The 26,658-nt window shown below is 40.1% G+C and overlaps 1 protein-coding gene across 4 annotated transcripts in view; it reads left to right on the top strand.

Annotated features, from left to right (window-relative positions):
• Nucleotides 1-26,658, top strand: part of MYLK (myosin light chain kinase) — a 227,777-nt gene that overhangs the window by 61,501 nt on the left and 139,618 nt on the right. For all 4 annotated transcript variants that reach the window (XM_062607068.1, XM_062607070.1, XM_062607069.1 and 1 more), the window contains one exon: nucleotides 6,412-6,569. In XM_062607068.1, the coding sequence (XP_062463052.1) occupies nucleotides 6,412-6,569 (158 nt within the window). The remainder of the gene's footprint in view (nucleotides 1-6,411; nucleotides 6,570-26,658) is intronic.

Raw genomic sequence — 26,658 nt, forward strand, 5'->3', positions numbered from 1 at the left:
AAAAGATTTTAAGGATAGGCTCATTCTAAAAAGTTGCTTAAATAAAACAAAACAATTCAGGTACATTCCATTACTTTTAAGCGTCTGCTTTCTCCTTTTTTACCAAATGTTAAGCTTGGACAAGATTTGTTCTCTGGGACAATTATTTCTTTAAAATATTTGGATGTGGTACTTCCAGAGTAACTTCAGACTGCACAACATGGAATTATTTATTTGTTTAGGATCATAACTGATAAACATCCTCTAGGCTGAAAAATATACTTCCTAATTATACATCTACTAGAAACATCTTCAGCACACATAGCTAATTAAAGTCAGATTACTAAATGGGGGAGATTAGAGGCTTGTGTTGCTAGAAAACTGCTTGTGCTGATTTGAACTAATATTCATTTGTAAATTCAATCCCATTTAGACATTCTATTTAGAAAAACAACTCTGTGAAAGATGTACCTGTGGAACAGACTAGCTATTTGGTTTGTACTTTAGTGTCTCAACCATCAATTTGTTGACAGGTTTTGGCATTTTACCAACATGAAACAGAAGTGGAACCTGACCTGTAAGAGGGGCTTGGTTGTTACGAATATGTTTTTCTTTCTATCTCCCCATTCCCTTTTTCTTTTTTTTTTAATTTTTATGAAATTTATATTCTTTTTTCTTTTTTCCTCTTATTCTTCCTGTCGTGGTTTAAACCCAGTCAGGTAATTCGTTCGCTCACTTCCCCCCCTTTTCTTGCCCTCCCCCTGCTCTCGGAGGGATGGAGAGGAGAATCGAAAAGAATACAACTCCCACGGGTTGAGATAAGAACAGTTTAGTAACTAAGGTATAACACAGATCACTACTGCTACCACCAATGATAATAATGATAAAGGAAATAACAAGGGAAGAGAATACATCATCTCACCACCAGCCGACCGATAACTCGCCCCCCCAGCCCAACCAAGCTCTGACCGATACCTCCTCCAACCCTGCCGTCTCCCAGCCCTTCCGGCTAACTCCCAGTTACATCCTGGGCATGACGTGCTGTGGTATGGAATACCTCTTTGGCTAACTTGGGTCAGGTGTCCTGTCTCTGCTTCCTCCTGGCTCCCCCTCCTCCCTGGCAGAGCATGAGGCTCACAAAGTCCTTGGCCAAACCAAAACATCGCTTGTTATCAGCTCTGTTCCCGAGCTGAAAGTCAAAACACTGCACTGCACCAGCTACCAAGAAGAGGAAAAATGACTGCTACTGCTGAACCCAGGACATTATCCACCCCTTATTCCATACCATTCACGTCATGCTCAGATCCCACATTTTCAATATACCATCACTCTTATCTCAGTGCACTCTTATCTTAGTGCATGGACCAGTCCCTATAAAGCTGCTGAGTCCATCTGGTCCATGATGTCAGGCTCCGTCTCTTGTAACAGTCTTCCAGAGCAGGAGAGACTGTGTGCAGTGTTCACACTCGTGAATAACCTGGGCAATAGTGTCCATTGCTAAGTCCACCCCTCGATCATGAGTCCATCTCTGTGTTGCATCTCTGCTCTGATGGCCTGAAGTGCATTGGGCCCACCAGGCTCAAAATAATTCACTGTCCCCTTCAGCAGTTTCTGCAGCTTGTTGCTGGGGACTCCATACAGCTGCCTTCCATCTCCAATGCTTCCAAAGCACTGGAGGGGCCCAGTGGACTAGATACTTGCCCATACTGTCCCACACACCCTGCCACTCCTGGCTGTCCAGCCTTGGGGAAAACCTCTTGGTCCCCCCATATCCTCGTCTAACCCCAGACAAGACCCAAACCTGACTCTGCTTAACTTTTGAGATCAGACAAAATGGTCGTGGGTAGAACACAGCCTGTGTGTGTGCCAACATGCTGATCCCCATCACAATCAGCAGGCAGGTACCAAGGACACCCAAAGGCCATTCAAAACCTTCAGAACTCTCAACTGATGCTGCTGTACTTGTCACTGGGGCTGGTGCAGCTGCTGTGCTTGCCGGCTCTCCCACCGCCAGCTTCTCTTTTCCTGAGTCCAGCTCTTCCTCCTCTGCCTTGCTGGGAAATGCTGCGTGGTCTCCTGCATCCTCCTGGGGCTCGGCGGGCGGCTTCCGGGAAGTGCTCTCGGCCGTCGCGGGGCTGGGCTCGGCCGCGGGGCTCGGCTCTTCCGCGGGGCTCGGCTCCTCCGCCGCCTTCTCCCGCTGCTCGGCAGCCGCCTCCTTCCTCTCCCCGACCGCCTCGACCTCCTCCACCGGCAGCCGTCCCCTCGCGGCCTCCGGCTCCGCTCCCGCCGCCGCTTGGTCCCCGGGGCCGCTCTCCCGGGCCGCTTCGGCTGCCGCCGGCTCCCGGGGCCGCTCCCCCTCGGCTCCCCGCAGCCTCACGAAGATGGAGAGTAGGGTGAGGGCCAGGACGGTGAAGAGCAGCCGGACGGCCAGGTACAAGTCCACGGCCACGTCCGTCCCGCCCTGCTGCTGGAGCCCGCCCGTATTACAAGCCATTGCCATAAAGCACAGTGAGACAAGAACCTTAGCCCAGGCCCCATACTTGATAAACACTATCACAGCAAATACCGGCTCTACGTAAGTTACAACATTCTGAAGCTGCGAGATCAACAAGAACAACTCTGAGAGCCAATAAATCAGCATTGTGACGAGTGACTATTAATCCAGTCAAATCTGTCGTTACCTCAACCCTTCGTGCCCCACGTTGGGCGCCAAAAAGAACTGTCGTGGTTTAAACCCAGTCAGGTAATTCGTTCGCTCACTTCCCCCCCTTTTCTTGCCCTCCCCCTGCTCTCGGAGGGATGGAGAGGAGAATCGAAAAGAATACAACTCCCACGGGTTGAGATAAGAACAGTTTAGTAACTAAGGTATAACACAGATCACTACTGCTACCACCAATGATAATAATGATAAAGGAAATAACAAGGGAAGAGAATACATCATCTCACCACCAGCCGACCGATAACTCGCCCCCCCAGCCCAACCAAGCTCTGACCGATACCTCCTCCAACCCTGCCGTCTCCCAGCCCTTCCGGCTAACTCCCAGTTACATCCTGGGCATGACGTGCTGTGGTATGGAATACCTCTTTGGCTAACTTGGGTCAGGTGTCCTGTCTCTGCTTCCTCCTGGCTCCCCCTCCTCCCTGGCAGAGCATGAGGCTCACAAAGTCCTTGGCCAAACCAAAACATCGCTTGTTATCAGCTCTGTTCCCGAGCTGAAAGTCAAAACACTGCACTGCACCAGCTACCAAGAAGAGGAAAAATGACTGCTACTGCTGAACCCAGGACACTTCCTCTTCCCCATTTTTTCTTGTTTCTTGTTTCCTGTTTCCCATTTTTCTTTTTTCCCTTTTCCCATTTTTTTTTTCCTCCCTTTTTTCCTTTAATCTTTTCTTTCTTTTCTTTTTTCCATTTATCTTTCTTCCCCCTTCTCCCTCCCCTCTTTTCTTTGTCTTTCTTCTCCCCTCCCATTTCCCCTCTTCCCTCCACAGCCACAGGACATTTCATTCAATGCTCTCTAGATATACCTGAGCCTAGTGATTCTTGGAGGATGAGTGTATGTTGAGCAGTGTCTTCTCTAGGCATGTGCCGGTGGCTCTGTTTCAGGTAATTGGTGAATTTGGTCTTGTAGCATCCTCAGTGTGGAGATTTCTGTGGGTAAGCAGGTGTTATGCCAAGTATGTTCCTTAAAGTCACCGTGCAGAAGCAGTGCATTGTCCCTAAGCACAGATGCTTGAGGATTTTGTCCCTACAGAATATTCCTGTGAGCATCTGCAGAGTTATACTTAGTTTTCTCTTGTTGTTTCAGCCACCGTAATGGCAGTGACCAAAACTGAGTTCCATTTGCATGGGTGAATATCAAGTTTGAATTGGATTCTGGATGTCAGTTGTTTTGTTTATAATTTTACTACTCTTACAGTATTCTTTTGAAACAAAATTTAGGTGGTATGTACTTTTTTTGATGTTGTTTTGGTTTTGTAAATTCTTTGTAAAGTTGATACTGATGTATGTGGAAGGACAGGTTTTGTCACTGGCTTCTTATGGAATCAAATGCATTACAATGTCTTCAGACTGAAGAAGATTTTCTTAGCACCTGTACTTATACCTGGTGTATTATTGTCACTACTGTTGGTTTGAAGAATTTATTGTTGGTTTGTATTGGCAGACTGACTTGTTAGTTAAAAGTTTCATAGCTAGAGAGACATTGCAGATTTTGGCATTTATAGGCTATGGAAACATGTACCTTAGTACAGGAGAGCATTGTGTGGGTAATCTGTCGTTATCTCAGCCCTTCATGACCCACGTTGGGTGCCAAAAAGAACTGTCATGGTTTAAGCCCAGCCAGCAACCCAGAACCACGCAGCTGCTCGCTCACTCTCCCCTACCTCTCTTCCCCCGCTCCCAGAGGAATGAGGAGGAGAATCGAAAGAATGCAACTCCCACAGGTTGAGAAAAGAACAGTCCAGTAACTAAGGTATAACACAAATCACTACTGCTACCACCAATAATAATAATGATAAGGGAAATAACAAGGGGAGAGAATACAACTGCCCACCACTTGCCGATTGATACCCAGCCCGACCCAAGCTGTGATCTAGCCCTCCAGTTTATATAGTGGGCATGACGTGCTGTGGTATAGAATACCTCTTTGGTCAGTTTGGGTCAGGTGTCCTGTCTCTGCTTCCTCCCGGCTTCCCCTCCTCCCTGGCAGAGCATGAGGCTCACAAAGTCCTTGGTCAGAGTAAACATTACTGAGCAACAACTAAAAACATTGGTGTTATCATGGCTGTTCCCAGGCTGAAAGTCAAAAACACAGCACTGCACCGGCTACTAAGAAGGAGAAAAATGGCTGCTACTGCTGAACCCAGGACAGAAATAAAACCGGCAATTGAGTAGCTAGTTAAGCACGTCAAAAAGTGAAGATGATCTGTGAAAAACAAAAATTCAAGGAAGCACTTTAAGAATGAGGACAGAAAAAAAGAAAATTAGAAATTAACCCTAAAATGGGATTTAGGCTAATTTACAATTGGCAAACAGATACAAAATTATAACAGATACAAAATGTTACATGCTAAAAGTGACAAAAGATCACACTTGATATTTATGCCAGTTTGAGAGTTGAAAAATGTTTGTTGTTGATGTGCAAAGAAAAATTAAGTTTAGAAGTATGCTAGCAAATACAGACTCAGTAAGCATCAGTTTACAGCTATGTCATTGATTCAAGGTCTGCTGGGATAAACTACAGTTTTAGCTGAGTGGAGAACTGAATTTGGAGGCTTCCTTAATGAGCAAACAGTTAATTGACAGTTAACAGTTGTTATTTGCAGTGATGATAGCTGTGTGCATACAGAATGTAACTGGTATCTTGGAAGGATTTGCCTTCTAAACCATAGTTTAATTGATTTTTTTTTTCTTGTACAAATTGAAGTTTCACTGTTTACTCAAGTATTATTTATTTTAACCAGATGAATAAATACAGAGTCTACCATGGATTGGTGTGTATGGCAGAGGGTTATGACTGAAAACTCAGTGTTCTTCATTGGTACAACATGACTTAGTGATGGTTGAAGCCATTTCTTAGGTTCTTTTCTTTGTCAGACTTGTCTATTAAATAGACATTTTACAGTGGGTCTTCTAATGTATGTAGATGATTTAAGGAATTAGTGTTAGGGTCAGCTACTACTTTCTTCACCAGAAAAATCTGAAATTTTGCTTTTTGAGAATACAATAATGTTTTCCTGGGGAAACATAAAACGTGTAGCGGAAGAATCACCTCTGAAGGGGAGATATGTGTAATTAGGTCTCTGTGCTATTTTACGGGTCTATGTGCTGTAAAAGGATTTGCAGTAGAGACTTGAAATTTCTGCAAAAGTATTTGTTATGTACTAGAAGTGCTTTGGAGTGAGAGATCCAGATATTTCTTAAGATTTTGAAAGCATGGCATGAAAAATCAGATTTTCCACATTCCCGCTTGCAACTTAAATCCAGTGCAAACAGAGGTCTCTTTATTTCATAAGTACTTGTGTAATGCTGGCTCTGCTTTTGCGACTTACTGATTTTGGTGTATTTGAAGCCAGGAAAATCAAAGTCACATTGTGAAAATATCCTCCTGAAATATGTTATTACCTTTCAGTACAATTGTAAAGGATGACTTTATGGTTAAGGCTCTGGTCCGGGACTTGAAAGTTCAAATTGAGTTCAGCTGAAGGCTGTGACCCTGATGGCAACTGCAGGCACACCAGGCATTCTTCCTTGGTCTTAGTTGTCCACCCAGAAGATAGCACTTGTCACCTTATGCCAAAGGCTCATATTATGTGTACAAATATAGTGAACATACAGAACAATCTGCTCCTGATCTGTTTCTTAGCTGTTACTGTACAGTAAGTAACTATTCCTCATAACTTCTATATTACCTCTTTTTTTCTCTTTTACAGTCCACATGATGGGGGATGTGAAACTGGTGACATCTACTAGAGTCTCCAAAACCTCTCTGACACTCAGTCCCCCTGTTCCTGTTGAAGCACCTGCATTTACTCTTCCTCCTCGGAATATCCGAGTGCAGCTGGGAGCCACTGCAAGATTTGAGGGGAAGGTAAGAAACAGAGATGATGGAGCACTTCTCCATTTATTTTTGCTATTTCTTAAAGGTGCCTCGTAGGCTGCAAAGTTAATGAAGTTACCTCTGCAATACAGAACCTTTATTCAAACAGAATGCACCAGTCATTACCCTTCTGAGGAGGCAGGAGTATTACAGGACTGTTTCTGAAAGAAGAGTGCTGCAAAACCTGAGCATGTGCTAAGTGTAACCTAATTGAGTATGCCAGGCACTGAGCTTAGTATCAGTGAAAAACTGCTTCAAGAGCTGTCTCTAATCAGAGAGTACCTATTCTCCCTGCATATTCACCTGCCTGCATCTCAGATCTACCTGCTCAGGAATCTTCCTGTGTAACACAAATCTAATCCAGCTATGGCATGTTCTTCCTTGTAGTCAAGCTGGGAATCTGTAGAGAATTTTCAGAGGAAAGATTGATCTGTTCAAGGAAACTTGTTAACCCAAAGGATTTTAAAGGGTATGTAGTGTAGTGTATTGTGGATTCCAGGTTGTCCCAATCATACTTGAGACACTGAATTGTGTTTACTGGCATCCATATTTCTTTCATGCTTCAATTTTGGTATGATCCCTTCCTTGTTCTAGCTATCTTCCTTTCTCCACCCTTGACCCAAGTCTTTTTCCTGGAGCTGCTGGTTTTCTTTCTCAGCCCTTTCAGCTTCTTCCTGTCCACGTAATGCTCTCGCTGTATGCTGACAGTTATATCACCAAACTGACTGCACTTTTAATCTTTTGAAGTGGTGGGACTTGTCTGACAGAGGCAGGAAGCTGCAAATTTACTGTAACAATAGTAAGGGCTAGAAGGAATTTGGGAAATTCATAACTTCTGAAACTCAAACAGAGGGTTGGTAGAGGGCATCTGATATTTATATTATTTGTTTACACAAGAGCAGGCCGGGAGCTGCTCAGACAACCAATTTTTAGAGTATATACATTTTTAAGGGTAAACTTGGAAGTAGTTCCTGGATTTGACTTTTTTTGAAGAAAAATTGGCATTTTTCATAAATAGCAGTTAGAATCATAGAAAGGACAGGGTTGGAAAGAACCTTAAGATAATCTAGTTCCAACTCCCCTGCCATGGGCAGGAATGTCTCGCACTCGACCATGTCGCCCAAGACTCTGTCCAACCTGGGCTTGAACACTGCCAGGAATGAGGCATTTACAGCTTCCTTGAGCAACCTGTTCCAGAGCCTCACCACCCTTACAGTAAAAAACTTCTTCCTTATATCTAACCTGAACTTCCTCTATTCAAGTTTTATCCCATTACTCCATGTCCTATTGCTACAGTCCCTAATGAAGAGTCCCTCTCCAGCATCCTTGTAGGCACCCTTCAGATAACAGATGTCAGGTCACCACGCAGCCTTTTTTTTCTCCAGGCTCAACAGCCCCAACTTCCTCAGCCTGTCTTCATACAGGAGGTGCTCCAGTCTCCTGATCATCCTTGTGGCCCTCCTCTGGACTTGTTCCAACAGTTCCATGTCCTTTTTATGTTGAGGACACCAGAACTGCACACAATGCTCCAGGTGAGGTCTCACGAGAGCAGAGTAGAGGGGCAGGACCACCTCCTTCGACCTGCTGGTCACGCTCCTTTTGATGCAGCCCAGGATACGGTTGGCTTTCTGGACTGCGAGTGCACACTGAAGCCAGCTTATGTTCATTTTCTCATCAACCAACACCCCCAAGTCCTTCTCTGCAGGGCTGCTCTGAATCTCTTCTTTGCCCAACCTGTAGCTGTGCCTGGGATTGCCCTGACCCACGTGTAGGACTTTGCACTTGGCTTGGTTGAACTTCATGAGGCTGGCATTGGCCCACCTCTCAAGCATGTCAAGGTCCCTCTGGATGGCATTCCTTCCCTCCAGCATTATCAACCAAACCACACAGCCAGTGTGATTTTAAGGCACCAGTCTGAAACCCTCCATCTGTATGACACTGGCCAGGCGCAGTGAGCATTCCCTCTCATACTGTTTTTATCCTTTCCCCCCGTTCTCTTTATTTCGCCCTGCTTTTTTTCAGACACAGCGAAAAATGGCAACATGTTGCTGCTTGAGGCATGTGACACTTATGCACAATACTGTTCTAAGGAACTCTGGTTCCTCCAGACACCACTGCAACTGGCAGTAAAAATACAGAGAGATCAAAGTTGAAGCATGTGATGTTGCTATGATTTGTTTTTGCATTTCTCATGTTTCCTAATTCAAAGCTCAAGTGGGGTATTTCCCATTTTAAGTGCCTTCTGCAGACCTTTATTAGTCAAATGGAAGCAACTGTAATGACCAACAAGCTAGAGTGCCATCAGTGCTTTGCATTTTTTCAAGATTTGGTTTTAATTTTTCAGGGATACCTATCCCCTTTTTATGGTCGGTTTGGAGGCTGTAAGGGTAAAGTCTGAGGTTTGCAGTCTTTTTAGTAGCTTGGAAAAAATAAGCAAATTCAGTACTAAGTAAACTGACAGGCTTAAGTTCATTGGAGGAACAAAGCTTTGATTGAAGTCCTGGGTTGAACCTACTTGATGAAAATCTAAATTCTAGTTCTGGTATATGAGCATGATTGAAGTCTTTAATTTTCCATCTCAAAATATGGATGATAATATACTAGTTGCATGCATGTCATATAGCTGAACTAAACTTTTAATGCTCAAAGTGGTTTCACAAATGCCAAATATTAGAGCACAACTGCTGAAATACATGTGAGATCTGCACTTTGTAGCAAGTAGCCTGCCTTAACAGTTTGGCAAACCAAGATGATGCAATTACAGCCGTTGCCTTTGGCACTTCAGCCTCTTGCTATGCATGGAGCATTGCCTGTGTTTTGCTCAGTCCAGTTTGCTGCCCTGGAGGAGTTTTGTTTTACCTCTCTCAGGTAACACGGGTGTGAAGAAATATGTAACAGCTGAAGAGATAAACGGTCAATCTTCATTGTTGTGAATTAGTTCCAAAGTTCCTGGAATCCATCCTAGCTGGAGGCCCAGATAAAAACTTGCAATTATTTTAGTTTTTTTTCTTTTGGAGGGAACAAGCTACATTGAAATAATTGGACATAGAGAGTAATAGAGCACATCGTGTTCTCATTGTCTTATGCAGGAAATATTAGGTTAGTAATCACAATACAAACTATTAAAATTGAGGCTATGATCTGTTTATAATGTAAGACGGTGTGTGAGATTGTGTTTGGTTCTGTTGTTTTTAACTGGTAGGTTCAAATTAGTATTTTGTTTGTGCTCTTAGTCTAACAGTGTGGGCAGGATGAGGGGGAGCACAACAGTACGATTTGCAAGGATACTGTCACTTAAAGCTGCAGCAGCCTGCACAGCTCATGTCATCTGGGTCCATCTTCAGCTGGTTAGTGCAATGTTGCTTCTTGTGTTGCTTTAATGTTCCAGAGGCTCAGAAGGATAATATATCTGTTCAGAAGGACAATCTTAATGAAAAAAAATCATTAAGACTTAGTAATAGGAGTAGCTTCTGAACATACTTGGGATTTTCTGTCCTGGAAGAGAGGCTACAGATGTTATGATGGGTTGTCGCTGATACTCTGCTTCATCACATAGTACAAATATTAAACTAGACTCGGGCTAAAGAAAAGGAAAAAGTTTTTAAAATGGCTAGACAGGAGATTTTCTTCAAAGAGTTCCTCTGCAGTGGAATTTATCTTATCAGAAAGAACAAATATTTTGAGAAACTAAGACAGGATATAAAGCTGATATTTTGATGATCCTGTACACTCATTAAGCGACCAAGGAAGAGAGGGCCCCAGGGTCAAACTTGTTGCTTTTCTTTCCAGTGGCACATAAGATAACTTGTGTGAAATAGCAGTTCAAGATCAAGGAGAGTGCAGAAATTGAGAAACAGCCCATAAACATTAAAAACTAGAGAAAGAAAGGAACTGGAGTTGCCATTAACAAGAGTGAGTTTATTTTTTTCTGTTGCTCCTACTGCCACCCTGGTTTTCTTACTAAAATCTCAGCAAGTTTACCTGTATCTGACTGCAGATCCAGTTTTCCAATGTGACCTCAGAATAAAAGATTAGCTCATTATCTTTCAGGTGTATGAGCACGATTTTGGCCTGGAACACTGACTGAGGAGTGGAAGCACTTAGTAAGGCAAAGGCTAGGTTACTTTCCCTACATGCTCCCCAAACATCTCCTGCATGGATGTGTGAGCTGTTCATCAATCAGTTGCTGATGTGATTCTTCAGGAAACCATCCCAGATTTTTATGAAATTGCATTGCAGGTTCCCAGCTTGTAGGAATTGACTGATAAACTGTTCTTCAATTGCACATCAAGTGTGAGGTGAACAGCTCAGGGTAATAATCTGCTGCCTTGTGCTAAGGCATTGTAGCTTGTCCATCACAGCCTTTAACATACTCTTGGAAAACAAGAGCAAGCCAAAATATTACCAGGCTTCATTTTAAGCTATTTGTTTCTGTTGTATTAATCACTGGAATATTTATCAGGGCTTTGCAACATGAAATTGTGTTTTCACATCATTATCTGAATATCACTGGGTGTTATAATGGTGAATGGCATGCTAATCAAGGAGATTCCTTTCTTTGTAGCAAATATCATGGGGATTTCTGTGGCAAGTGTCGCATGAGAGGACAGGGAAATCCTTTTCAGCTCTAGCACCTGAGTAAGCATCTGTAAATTATCAGGCAGGTAGTATTTTGTTGCTGATAACATTTGATCAATTCATAATCCAAGAATTGTATCCTATCAGTTTTTTTCAGACTTTGGCTATTCCTAAATTTCACTTTCTGAAACTGCAGTGTACTTTAATTACAATGTGGAGCATATTGCATACTGACCAATAAGTACAAGATCATTAGCCATATATCTAGTTTAAAATGTAAGTTTATTCAGTCTCACTCACTCTCCGAAACTCAGCTGCAAAAGTTCAAAACATTACGGTAGGCAAGTATGAATGCAAATATCATGATTTTCCGTACAAGCAAATGAAATAAAGCTTTCCAACATTTCCAAGTATTTTGCTAGCTTTTGTACCTTTCCTGAGGATGGCATGATTTTTCAGTGGAATTTGCAAATCTGCACAAGTTTTTTTTTCTTGTGATGGGCAGAGGATGGCCACAGATTTCAACAACTTTGAGTGGTTTTGTGCCTATCTGATTTCTAAGTATCCTGCTTACTGGTCTTTCAGAGACTACAGGCTCAATGAATTGAGACTGAAGCCTGTATTTGTCTCAATCTCCATCCTTTTTGAGAAGACCTCCTCCTTTGCATTTAGAAATTTGACAACTTTATCCAGCTCTGAGTTTCTACTTCAACTGTCTCAAGGGAAAGACAGGTCTCCACTGTAGAACCTAGCAGTAATTTTAACATTTAAATTTAACATTTTAAATGTTGACCTGACTCCATTTCACAGCTACCTATGCCCACAGCTTAGTACTGCACTCAGCCTGAATTGCCCCATCCTACTGTTAAGGCCCAGGTTCAGCTTTTGCTTGGGTTTGTGATCATTGCCATGTGTGTATTAAGATGGCAAGATAACCCTCTGGTTTCCTTTTTGTGTTTAGAAGCACTGAAAAGGTTTCATGACTGTTTGAGAAAGTCTTAGAAAGGAGATTAGTTTTCTGTGGCAGAAAAAAAAAATACCAGGACGCTGGTGGTGTGTGCTGGTGAATAGAGCAGCAGGATGGACTGCCGCGGGAGAGCTCTGTGCTGTGACTGTCCACATAATGAGTCAGTGAATGTCAATGTTGTCACCCAGGTTTCCCTAGTCCATGTTAACTTCTGTACTTCAAGGCATGGAGAGATTTAGTTAGATTTCTGCAGCAAATTGATGGTGAAGCTTAGAACAAAAATTTAAAGATTTTTTCTCTTCTATAGCCACTGAACTGCATTCTCTTGATCTTTCCCTCCCTGATTTAAGCTTTGGGTTCTGAGACCAATAAAATAGTCTTCAGCAGGGTTGTTGCTTATAAAAAATAAAAAAGCCCCAAACAAGCATTTTTAATTGATAATTATGTGATTAGCTGCCCACACATGACTTTGTTGAACTTAAATAACAATAGACTCACTGCATCAAAAATATAAGACGAACACTTGTGGTTCTTTATTGTAATGTCACTGAGTGTCAAGCCGTAAAAAATGTCAAGTTAAAGAATTACCGGTTTCCAACAAATCCTTCCCTGTCCAGAGTGATATTAACCTCTGCATTTTATTGTGGCAAGCAGTTAAGTCAGCTTGCTTTGGCAGCACATACATAATTTTTAAGGGTAATATTGACAGTCATTAATTTTATGAACCTAAAGAATACTTGTGCTATAGCTCTGTTTGAAAGGAACAGCCAAATTTCTTGTTACAGACCACAGACTGATTGCCTAAGGGTCAGGAAAGAATTTTTCTCCTTGGATAAAGCTTTTGCACAGTTGGCAACAGTGCAGTATGGGTTGTTTTTCTGCTTCATGTGAACCATCATATATGGTCCGTTGCCAGAACCAAGATATCAAACTATTAAATCTAGCCTGGTATTCTAATCCCAGGGAGATAGATTTCAGGTATTGATATGTTGTTCATAGTTTTAGTAGATGTTGGGGTACTTAGTTCAGTCTGCTGCCCGTTAAGTAGGTACGGTTCTGCTCTTCTCTTTCCATCTCCCTCTAGGTAAGTGATATGGGTGGTAAATTTTAAGGCAAGCCAGGTCAATGTCAAATCCTGCCCCTTTTTAATGTGCTTTCTGGTTGTCTTTCTACCATCTTGTTATTATAATACCATATCTGTATTTGTTCAATGATGTGCATTAGTTTGCCAACTTCAGGGCCGCTTTTGCTGCTGCTGGTTGCACAGGTACCCTTTGAAACATTGTGCCTGAGAAAATAAACTGAGATCAGGCAATGAGAAACAAGAGGCAATGGGAAGATTGATGGTGATTCTACCATCTGTTCTGAAACAGGGGGGAGACCCATTTATGTGATATGTTAAGAGATAGAGTAGGGAAGTATTAAAAGAAGCATTGGAGGGAAACACTCCTACAGCATTTGTAAATCCTTTCAACTACCTATTAATGAAAAAAACTGAGATCTAACCAATTTGTCTTAGTGTGGCTGCTGTACCAGCTTTGCGTGGCAAAATCTTTGTTATCTTCCCTTTGATTTGCACTTGAAGCAGCCATTTCCAAGCTTTAGTCAGCAGGCACTCCACAAGTATGCCTTAACTATATTGTATGTCTAGATTTAAGATGGCAGGATATGAAATAAGAGAAACTCATATAATGACAGAGGATGATGACATGGCACAAAATCCTTTGTTATTGGTATGAGATGTTTGCTGTTACAGTGGCTCAAAAGAGATTCAGTTTTAGACAAGGGCAACATGGGAGTGCCTGATCTGCTGCGAAGTGGCTAAGGTAGGATTCAGTCAAAATTGCTTCCCCACACAGTGTCATCTACACCCAGAATTATTCAAAGGCACTTCCTTCATTAACTGCTACAATGCATTGACACCCATTTACCCTGTCTCGCATATGATATGTCATTTAGGAAAAACTGCAGGGGTGCAAGTTGCTGCTCAAGAAATTTGTAGGTTTTAGACAGGAGTGGTGGTCTGTGAGCTCCTGTCTGGGTCTCTTTAATTCATACATTCACTTTGTATCTCTCTCTTTCACCTATGCCCATCATAGATGTACTTGTGACTTTCCAGGTAGAAGTATTTAAGCATTCCTTGTGTATCCTGTGTGCAGTGTGTGTAATGATTCTCAAAACTGCTGGACTTAGAACACTGTCACATGCAACTGATCTGTGCATCCGTGGAGGCAACAGCCAAGATTTTTGGATGTTTGGCAGCAAAGTTTGGTCTGACCTTTTGCAGAGTTGCTCCGATCTGCCAGACACTCAGAAATCCTAGACAAGGCTGAATATCCTTAAATTCCACCCAGACAAAATTTCTAAGCAGGAAAGAGGCCATGACTGGGGAAGACTGGACATACAGTATCTCTATTCTCAGTTGCCATTTAACAGTGTTGATTTTTTTTGTATAATTAAGCCTGTTTTCAGTAACCCACTTACCCCAAACTGTGGAAGAAATGTGCTATTTGCTGCTATCACATTTAATATTCTTTTTGCTTTCTATCTCCTTTCTTATCTTAATGGCTTATCTATAGCCAGTTGGGGTCAGGAGTTCTCTGCTCCTCTGTACAATGGCAGAAAGACTGGCTCCCTGTTCTTCATTGTTTTGGTACTAACTACTGCAATAAAATGAAAACATCAAACCATTTCTTTTTTTGATAATAATGGTGATAATAATAATAATGATAGACAATTTTTAGAACAACTAACGTACATACTGAGCTAAAGAGAATCGTGTATTATTGTATGTATAGTATATACCCAAACCAGCATTGTTATAGCTGGAGCCAGACCATGCCTTTGTGCTGATCTTGGTCACCATTTTTATTTTTTTCTTTACTTTTTCTTCAGCATGTTTCCAATTATTTTGGATTTTGAGATGGAAACAATTAAAATAACATGAGGAACCTGACCATAAAATTGTATGGTTTAATTGCATCTACCTGCTCCTAGGTTGAGTTAGGGAAGCCAAGAAACTGTTGACTCTGAAAAGTTTACTGTAGTTATCTGTTTGTAATCATCCGTTGCTGTGATGTATCACTATAAAGCATGGTTTTGTGTTAGCTAAAGGAGTCAAGTGTGTTTGTTTAAGGATTTATCCATAGGGGTTGATTTCGAAGAAAATTTACCTCATAAGTAGTTCTGAGCTTGCTATTTTTCTATAGTCCTTAATAGAAAACAGAGAAAAAAATTCTTACATTATGCGTTGACAAATTTGCAGAAGAAAAGGAGATATAAAATACATTGTGGTGTAAAGGAGAGTAAGTCTTTCACTAAAGTAATGATAGAATAAATTCCATGACTAATCATAAAGTCCACCATTTAGGGATGATAAGATAAAAATGTCTGGAAAAGGAATAAAAGAAAATCTAGCTATTTCCCAAGAAAAAAACAGCTATTGTGTAAATCAGGATTGAAGCGGTCAGTCTAATTCTTTTTATGTTTTTTTTGTTTGGTTTTTTGTTTGTTTGTTTTTGTCCCATGATGGTTAATCATGAATCTCTCAAATTTCAACAAAGTCTTATTAGATTCTTCAGTTCTGCTTTTAATTTGAAAAATATCATCATCCTTTCCAGGCTAATCTCCTTTGCTCTCTGGGCCAGTGCGTAAGTCTTTGTTGTGGTCAATTCAACTGGCAATAAAACTCAATGTGTAGCATTATTTATTATTTATTAAATGTTCCTATTACTGCATGAAACATGACTCCAATTTATCATTATGATGTTCTAAATTTGCTTTTTTGGGAAATTGTGCATTTGGCTCCCTTCACAGTCGTAACAGGTTTAGAAGTTAAAGAAGACCTAGTAACTGCAACCGTGTGTGCCATTAACTTTATTTTCCTTGTACTGCAATAGTCTATAGTGGTGTGAGAGGGATGAAAAGGGGGAAAATCTATTTGTTATTTATTGGTTTGAGTTGTGGGTTGTTTTGTTTTTGGTTTTTTTTTAGGAAGTATGTCCCTAGCTGAAAAAACTTCAAATTTCCTTTTTTTAGCTGAATCAAAAGGTAGAATACTTAGCATCAAACATGCATTTAGCTAACTGGTAATAATATATTTGCCTTTTTCCATCATAAACAAGGCTTAAACTTTACTGCAGCACCGTGCCTTCATCTAGCTGATGAAATCACAAAGGTTAGGGAGGGGTTCAATGCCAGATGTAAGTATGAAAGCATGTAAGATACTGACGTATGCATTTGACTGTTTATCAATATAACCCTGAGTGTTTGACCTAAATTACACTAAATGACACCAAATCATACTTTTTGGTATAATTCTGCTTTTCCCTTGTAGGAAAAGAAAGTAGTCATTAACAGACAGCAAGCATGATGCATTCAGAATCTTTGCAGAAGGCCACATGCAGAAAAGGTTTATAATCAAAACACATCATTACTCATTGAGGTTTTACTCAGTCCACACTCACCGTAGCACCTAAAGTCCAAAGCTAAAAATTTCTGCTTTTGACATGTTACTTGGTTCTGTTCAATTGTGGATATGGTATGAAGTCTGGAAACCTACTGGGCAAAACCAGGCAACATATTTTTTTTGCGTATGCAACTTCTGGACTCCCTAGCATATACACGCATGCTGAACAGAAAATAACATTGCTGTGAATCATGAACAATTCAACCCACTCACAAAGGAGAGAAACCAGTCTGTCTGATGGGGAGCAGCAAGGGCTGGCTGCTCCTCAATGGAAGGCAAGCCAGGAGCTGGGTGTGAGCTGTGCATGGGTTGTGCTATCACCATTGGGCTGCAGTCCCACAAGCTCTTAACACAGCAGGAAGTGCTATGTGTTCTGACAGGGTCTACTGATGGTTGCAAACATGGCGTGCAATAAAACAGGTTAAGGATCCAACCAGAATGTACAGCCAGGAGCAAAAGCAGGCAAGGGCAGATTGTCCTTCCCTGTATTCATCTTTTAATGCTCAGTCTGTACGACATTATCACTAAGTAACTTGTGGTTACTGAATCGCTAGCAGGTGCCTAAAACAATATGTATTTCTGTGCCTAAGCTGCCAGAGTTCACTGTTTAGTGTTTTGGAATAAACCTGCCTTCATCGTGATTTTAAAGCCAAGTCATCCAAGTTCATAGTTCATAGTTTTGGAATAAACCTGCCTTCATCGTGATTTTAAAGCCAAGTCATCCAAGTTCATAGCTCAGCATCACAAGAATACATCTCTCTTACGTGAGGGAAATAACCGTTGGAAGAGGAGAGACATTGATGTGTTGAGGTAGTGCTTGATGAGGGAGACACTGCTACTCCTATTGCTGTCAGAATGTCTGTCTCAAAGCCCTCTGCACTAGCAGGAGCCAGAAAATCAAGGTACCCACTAATGGGTCACCCCTGAGATAACGAGTCCAGTGTAAGGGTCTTGAATTCCCTACCTAAATATGTTGAATTTATTCTTCTAGGAAACTTGACAACCAGGTTATTGGTTGAGAAATAAATCATATTTGTTGACTCACAAGTTAGTAACCTAACATCTGGGCTAGTCTTCCCACATTAAAAATATATTGAAGTGAGATTCTGAAGATAATTTAAGCTCTGATGGCATTCTTCTTGAGACGAGTTTTAAGAATATGCATCATTCTGCATGAGAGAATGAAAACCTGGAAATGTTACATTAAAAAAAAAAATATTTTTTTTCCTAAGCTTTCTGATGATAAAGATAACTTTATTCTCATAAATCAGTGCATTGCTGTAACCTGCAGCCAGCCAGAACAAAGCAATCCTTGTCTTCTGAAAATACTGTGGCTAAAACTGGTAGAAATTCTGAGTTAATTTTGCATGTTCTTGTTGCTTACATACCTTTGTAATTCATATACAGAATGAGGTAAAACAGAGAAATAAATTATTTCCTTTCTAAATTTTCCTTGCTTTTCTGCACCTTTTCAAAATACTAAAGTAAATGTTACTCTATGGAATATATTTTTTTTTTTTTATAAATGCAACAGCTGATCTTACTAAAATACTAACTAAAAGTCATATAGTATGCCAATGTGTCATGTACACAAGAACTCTTCATTTAAATATGACAGCAATCTGATCATGTAGCCCAAAGAAAATGCAAAAGAAGAGACTGACAAACGAGATAATTCTGTTCATGGTTAATTTGCCTTTGGTGGTGGACTATGGAGTTTATTTCATCCATCCCTGTACTTGAGTCATGTTAATCAGAATGGTAATTTTCCTCTAGCTGCACAGTAGAATCAAATTGTAGCTGTGTGGCTTGAGAGGTTGCCATTCTTTCCATGTGCCTCATAATACACAAGCAAGCCTATAGTTATGGTGCATGTATTATTTACATTGTTTTTGCAAAGCTTGAAATATTAGTGTAATGCACACTATTTTATAAAAGCACCCACACACACATGGTAGTGTCTAGTATCTCATATCTGAAATCTAGCTCATTTAGGTCACATTCCCATACTCATCAAAGAATTTTTCTGTTCTGTGAACACCCTGGAGCAAGAGTTCAATATATGTCAGCTTGATTCTTTTGTCTATATAAATTATTTATAAAAGAATAACTCAGTAGTTCATCTCTACAGAGAGGCAAATAAATACATTTCAAAATGAAGTTATGTTAAAGGCCAGGGCACTAGTAGAAAAATTATGATAAAATCTTGCAAAAGCAGATGGAAGAGCTATGGTAAGTGGTATTGCTTTTTGCTTATTTCATGGTGCCCCTTAAACAGCCTAATTCAACTGAAGTCCTAGTGTATGTTTGCTGATAGTATTTAACATATTCACAGGCTGGACAAGAGTTGGTCCTTCTCTAATGACGTTTCTAGCTAAAACAACAGAGGAAATATCATTTTGACACCCCTCTACATTCATGTGGAGTACTGAGACACAATGAGATTTATTGGTTTGTACAAGATCACACAGAAATACATGTCTGGTTTCAGAACTGAACTGTTGTCTTCCACAAGTTCAATTCTCATCCATCACCTTAGACATGGACCAATCCTTATTGGAGATATATAGCTTTGGATTTTGGAAGGGAAAGTTAATATTTGCAGTGGGTGCAAATGCCAGCAAAATCTAGGTGGGTGCTGCTGGATTAAGAGCATCGCTCACTAAAAACACAATGCCAGAATTAGTTCCTCAGTGCCTTGATGCAACTGCTAGTTTGTTGGCCTGTTAGGATATGCTAATGGACAGAAGTGTAGACAAAGATTTTTTCTGCTCAAGAGACTATTACATGCTTATGGGTTTAATGAAAAACATTATGTTGGATTTGTTCAGATCTCTCTATAGGAATGCCAGCAGCTACAGCTAAGTGGAGCTCTATTGAAAGCATATGCAGAGTAAGCACTTTTTCCACAATCTAAACAAATGTAGCTACTTTTGAGGGTGCATGTGTGTTGTTCTTACCAAGATCACAGCAATTTTAGTTTTGAGAGAAAGCATTAGAAAGAAGAGGTGAGCCCACAAAATTTCTCTTGAACCCAGCATGTCTATAAATATTTATTCTGAACTGTTGAACTAGAAATTTATAACCACATGAATTTATACTTAGTATTTCAGTTAGTGTTTTGAGGGCTTTTTCTTTTAAACAGTTGTTGCTCAGCCCTTGATTTTTATTTTTATTTTTATTTTAAACACAGCAGTTTTCATATTGTACTGTATGAGTTATCTCTGCACAGCTGTTAGTAAAAAGTATATGTGTGAAGACTGGAAAGTTGATAGATTTTAAAGATTATTACATGATACAAACATCACTGACAGCTGCTAATGAACACTTGAAGTTTTGCAGTAGCCTTATGTATGGAAGTCTTCATTATTTAATGCATAGAAGCAAGTTGCACATAGCAGAATAAACAATGCAATGAGAAAAGCTAGATGTTTAGGCTGTTTAATGTATTCATATCTTCTATATCAACCCACCCTTACATTTTATACCTCTTTGTAATCACATCAGTTCTACTATTTAACAAAATGCAAAACATTAAATTTCATGCCCAGTGTGCTTGCTAGCCCTACCAAGTAGCATTAACAAGGAAGTGATACACGTAGCTGAGAATTCTTATAACCAATCCAGAGCACTGCCTTTGCCAGCAGCATTCTTCACTATCAGCAGTCTTTAAATGAACATACAATTTTGCAGTCAACTCAGCAACAAATTCCAGTTTTACCATTTTCTGTGGCCACTGCCAGACTCCTGAATTGCAGGAAATAAATCCTGTCTGGCTGGAAACTGATAAAGTACAGGCATGCTCATCCAGAGCAGTGTTTTTCTTTACCACCTTACATTCCAGATGTGGATTGCTGCCCTTAATTATGAACTTCATAGCTCCAAACCTATTTTCCAGTAGGTATGTGTTTTGAGCACAGATACAAAGTATGTATTTTCTTTTTTTATTAATTTTTCACAGTAGGTCATCCGTACTCTCTACTCATGTAAATTTTTAGATTCCTTACCTGTTGATAGCATGCATTGTTGTTAAAGTCCTAGAAACAGCATCCCCAAGCTTGGAAATTATAAAGCTCTTGGTCAGTGGCACAAATCCTACAAGGAGATAAGGCCACTAGTATTCAATGACGTTTAAAAGAAATTCACATCCTATTAAGACAGAAGCTTCACATCAGTAAGGAAAAAGACTCAACAAACCAACTTTCTGTCATCCAGGAACAATATGCAATGGAGAAATCATTTTTTTGCATTATCATTTTCTTGAGAAAGGAAAGAAACAGAGTGGATTGTCATCTTTAAAAAGTGACTGCTAATTCAAACCGTAAATATTATTGTTATGAAGAGATTGGTGCTCTGAAAATAATGGATACTGTGCATTTTTTCTTTTTTTTTTTATATGTTATTAGCAGAGGGTTTTGGCCTGATAATGTCGCAGTCTCAAGCTGTGGCTTAGAGTGTCTGGATTCTATGATCAGTTCTGTGAGACAGCTAAATGTTTATGTTTTTCCTTCTAAATGGGGATATATACACATTTTGCTAATGTCAGAGCAAAATGTTGATCTTAATTTCATCCCGTACTTGCCAGGGGGCTTCCTAGTGCTTGTGCTTGCTCTAAACAATCTTTATCCACCTTTCTGAATTGTTACTGAATGAAGGATTCACATCTGAAAGTAAAACTCTTTGTCAGGTGTTAAAAACTAAGCTTTTTGTGGTGTGAAGAGAGGTGGCTGTTTCCCAACAATTTGTTTTGATTGCATTAAACTTTCAAGTTTCAGCCTTTCTTCCAATATAGCCAAATATAATTTATGAAGAAAGTAGCATCAAACACAGTAAATGAAATGCTCCTGTTCTGACAGCACAACACAGTGAAAGCCTGGTCTGATTTTTCAAAATCTTGTTTTCTGTAGCAAAGATTACTGCTGCTCTGAGCACTGGTCCTATCAGGAAACTTCTAGCATGCTCCTAAAGTCATTGCTACTGACTTAAAACAGCTGCTTCATTTAGTAACATTTGATAGACATATTGATTCAGAATCATTAAAGATTGGGAGGAAGAGAAGGGTAGGGAAAGAGCACATTTTAGGGGCTTATGGGCTATGTGAAACAGTTAGCAAGAGCCTTATTTCTATTCAGCAGCCACATTTGTTTCCATTTGAACTCATTTACATTCCTACTGTAAATCTTAAATGACCCATAACACGCACATAAATCAGCTGTTTTTTTGCAATTTTTTCTTCTTTTTTAAGCTATTTATAGCACATCTTAAAAGGCCTTAACATCAGTTGGTCCAAGGGAAGAAAGCCTTTTCCTTGCTGTTTGCTATTTTCTTTTTCTTTAAGGAGAGACTCAGAAGCTGAGAAAATTCTCATTAAAACTGATGAGAGTTTCACCCAAGAGAGGGCTAAAAAAGTTTACCTTCCCTGTTTTGTTGAGAGCTCTTGTGCTTGTCCTTGCCTTTGAAATCTTTTTGGCCCCTTCCTCAGACTCTTCTATTGTGTAGAACAGTATGACAGTATTGAAGTTGCAGAGAGCTGAGAGAGTCGTATTTTATTATGTTGCTTACATTCTCCTATGATGGTGAGTTAACGTCTTATTTGTCACACTGATTTACATGCTTCTCATTTTTGCTGATAAGACTCTGGACCCATTCTGTCTGGACCCTCTTTACTGCTACTTGATAACGTGCCCTTTGATACCTGTATACAAACAGGCTGATGGTTTCAGTCGTTATTCAGGGTAAGAAAAACAGCTGCCCTCCCATGCTGCAGCTTCATTTCAGTCTTTGCATGGATTGCTGCAATAGTGAATTTATTGGCAAGGATGAAATGCAGTCAGATTATTTGATCTAACATTCCTAAATAAGGATAGCTAATTTCCTTTTAGTGTGAGTTTGGCAAAGTGTCTGAGTGTCTCCATGTCTCAGATCCTCAGCTATGAGGACAGAGTGACACTTTCCCACATGAGAGCTACCTATTTTAAAACTGAAATTGTCCTCAGTTTTGTACATACCTCAACATCCTCACCAATCCTCCTTTGACAAAGTGTCATAATTTCTCCAATTTGGAGAGACCTTGTCAACTTTATGTGACAGAGCATCTCATAAAAATGTGTCAGAACTTCAAAGGAGTAGGAGGGAGATAGGATGGCGTCTGTGTGGCAATGGGGGAAATAGCTTTGGTGTTCTCCTAGACTTTATCCAAAGTTTATGGCTTTTGAACCATCAGCCCAGACAAACTTCTTTAAAAAGGGGAAAAATCAGACAATGACTAAGTATAAATATAGATCTAAAGATAGACAGAGATTCCCTTAGTTTATAATCCCATCTTAAATTCAGAAAACCTGCATTCACAAAAAAAAAAAAACAAACAAAGAAAGTCCAGGTGAGCTATATGTGTGGTTTAAATAAAACTTCCTCATGCATTTAATGGCTACAGGTCAGCTGGCTGCAATGTGGGGAAAGTAAAGAGGCAGATGTTGCTGTTAGTAGACTGATTTATTAGGTTTCATCAAAAAGACACTGCCACTCTGAGACTCCAACACCTGTATGAAAATGCCCCCATTAGTGTAAAAGAGGTTTGCAGTCTCAGATTTACTTGCTGATTGACATTATAGCTACACAGAAAACTCTATACAGTGTGTTTCCCTCGTGTCTGCTACACTGGGAAGAGTAGAGTCCACCTTGGCAGTAGTCTGTATTTCATCTGAGTGATGTTTTAGGTTATTTTGGGGCTGTCTGAAAACTCCTATAACAATATTGCTTTAAATACAATAAATTTAAACTTTAAATAAAATCTAATTGAAGAAAAAATCTAATTTAAGAAAAGCACCTATGCATATGATTAATTCCAAAAGGTGTATGTAGGACTTAAGCATTCTCTGAAGAGGTGCATTAATTGAGGCTGGTGTTTGAGCTTAGAAATGAAATAAACTCAAAGCAGCTTGACACCCAGTGCTGCTCTAAACTTTCACTTGAGTACTTCAGGAATAATTTAGGACAAACGGACTTGTAGATGTTATGGTATCTGGGAAAGCAATATGTCATTCAAACATCTATACCCTCATGACTGAGCACAAAGCCAATGCTCCATGCACCTCTGGGAGCTCTTCACACCAAGTTTTACAAGAAGATCTGACTAAATGTAGAAGACTGAAGAAGAAATGATCTACAGCTGCTGTCTGCTTTTCAGTTAGCAGACCATATCTTTCATGGGTAGGTCATAAATTCTTCCCTGCTGCAAGTACCATAAATGCTGATACCCCTGAAGAACTGTGGTAGTACGTGTAGTGTTCAGCAACTTTGCAATCTACAAAAAAGGATTGAATAGTGAGATGACAAAATTTTGCAGAAAGTGCAGAAATACTTTAAAGAATCAAAACTAAAACTGGTGGGGTGCCAACTGCAAAAGGATCGCATTCTGTTTAGTGCGTGGACTATAAAACATCAAATGCCACTTTGACATTGACGAGTACAAAGTAGAAACATAAAAAATATTGTCCTGGGTTCAGCAGTAGCGGTCATGTTTCTCCTCCTTGGTACCTGGTGCAGTGCAGTGTTTTGACTTTCGGCCTGGGAACAGAGCTGATAACAATGATGTTTTGGTTTGGCCAAGGACTTTTTGAGGCTCATGCTCTGCCAGGAGGAAGCAGAGACAGGACACCTGACCCAAACTGACCAAAGAGGTGTTCCATACCACAGCACGTCATGCCCAGGATGTAACTGGGAGTTAGCCGGAAGGGCTGGGAGGCTGCAGGGTTGGAGGAGGTATCGGTCGGTGCTTGGTCGGGCCTGGGGGGTGAGTTATCGGTTGGCTGGTGGTGAGGTGTTGTATTCTCTTCCCTTGTTATTTCCTTTATCATTATTATTATTGGTGGTAGCAGCAGTGATTTGCGTTATACCTTAGTTACTAAACTGTTCTTATCTCAACCTGTGGGAGTTTCATTCTTTTTGACTCTCCCCTCCGTCCCTCCGGGAGCAGGGGGAGGGCAAGAAGTGGGGGGGAAGTGAGTGAGCAAGTTCCCTGACTGGGTTTAAACCACAACAAATACTTAGTTCAATTTTTATTAGCTATTACTATTCAAGAGAGGGATCTTGCCTGGAACAGCTCTCTGGTTAATCAGCTCAAGGTGGGAAAAATAGCAAAAAGTGTTACAAAACATTTGGAACAAAAAAAAACACCACAAACAAAACAAAAAGGAAAAACAAAACCAAATAATAATAATAATAAAAAACAACAAAAAAAAAGCCCACAAAACAAACAAACAAACAAAAAACCAAAAAAACCCAAACAAAAAATGAATCTGTTGTCTCTATGTAGAAATCTATGGATTCCCACATTTTGGATGCTACATGCAGTTCTGCTCTGTCTTTATCTCAGAGTAGAAAAGAGACAGAAAATTTGACAAGGATCATTGGAGGTATTTATTTCCTGGCTTCTGATACAAGCACAGATTAAAAAACAACGGTTCTTCAGTTTGAAGCATACAAGCAGGCAAGGATTTGAAACAGGTTTATACAATAGTGGGTAACATGAAAGTGAATAAAGACTGTTTATTTGCTCTTTTCCAAAATATAAAAAAATAGGAAAGCACAGTAAAATGTCAAACATCAGGGTTAAAACAGTGCCTTGCTTGCAGTCTGGGAGGCCTTCCTAAACCTGCCCTAAGGTTGTATTAAGATACTGCACTTGCTAAGGCTTGTATGCTTGAGTGTGACTCCTGGCTGTTCCCTGAATTTCCACTTTGTGCATGAAGTAAATCTGGTTTTGTGACCATCTTGGAACTTGACATTTTCAGATGGAATGTACAAACCAGCTTTATTTGTATCATTCCTGTAAAGCTTCAAACAAATGTAGGGTTCAAAGTGTTCTTACACTTGCTGTTTTTCATGAATTCTCCAGTACATTACCATTTTGGGCACCTTTCCTTTCTTGTAGTATCTTTTGCTCATGACCACTGTAAGGACTGTGTTTATGTATGCATTTTCTCTGTGTGTGTTTCTTTATGCATTTTAAGATGGAAGTTTTGTCCTTGGGTACCAGACTCCCTACTTAGGCAATTAGAAATTGTTAAGTGTGCTAGTAGTTCACTGGACCCAGTTACGTATGTTTCTTCTAGATTACCTAAGTAGTGTGCATATAATGCCAGCATTGGTTTATCATCTTATGAATTGAAAGCATGTTTCCAGCCAAATGGAACATTGTAGATTTAATGAAGCAAGATCTAATGGGTTTTAATCAGAGTCAAAACATTTTGTATAAGATAAACTTGCACCTTTTTGCTGCAGAATTCTAGATTGTCAGTACTGGTGTCAGGAACGGAATAAGCACAGAAGCATAGCAGAAGTTTATTCTTCCATGTGATCAAATAATTCCACACTTTCTAGCATAAATGGACTTTTTGCCAAACTCCTGCAGAAACCCTTGTATATTTCCAGACAGCAAAGTGAGACTTTATGAAAGGGTCCCTCATGTGAAAATTTTGAGAACCCTTTAACTCTTTACTTTTCCCTAGCTTCTGCTCACCTGAATTCTGTAATTTTAATCTATGATCTACAGATTAGATCCAGGATGCATAATGTGAACTCAATCCATGTAGGTTTATGATACTGTGGGGGGTTTAGTGGACTTTTAAAAATAAACTGGATGATACTGTTTTTCATTCATATCCTGCTAGTTGGGTACAGCAGGCAAAGTGAGCCAGAAGTGTGCAGCACTCCGTTATATTTTAAGTTGGTGAAAACTACATCTTACTGAACTTCTTCTGAAATTACGTCATAGGCTTTTCCATGGGACTAGGAAGAGGTAAACTTTGTATGCCACACTAAGAGTTGCATTGAAACAATAATTTTAAAGGAATGGCTTTTAATATGTAAAAAGGGCTAAGTCTTTTTATCTTCTGGGTCTCCTTACACTTGCACTGAGTTCTGTTAATTACACCTCGGGGTAATTGTTTCATCTCTCTCATCAGGGCAAACAGAACAATGAAAAATCTTTCAGCCATTCTATGTTGGTGCTGTGGCATATGATCTTTCTACTTGAGACTAAAAGAATAAGAGATTTCCATCATTCA

The sequence above is a fragment of the Pezoporus occidentalis genome, unplaced genomic scaffold (genome assembly GCF_034315485.1).
Source record: "Pezoporus occidentalis ecotype Australia unplaced genomic scaffold, CSIRO_AGI_Poc_V1 ctg12, whole genome shotgun sequence".
Taxonomy (NCBI): Eukaryota; Metazoa; Chordata; class Aves; order Psittaciformes; family Psittacidae; genus Pezoporus; species Pezoporus occidentalis.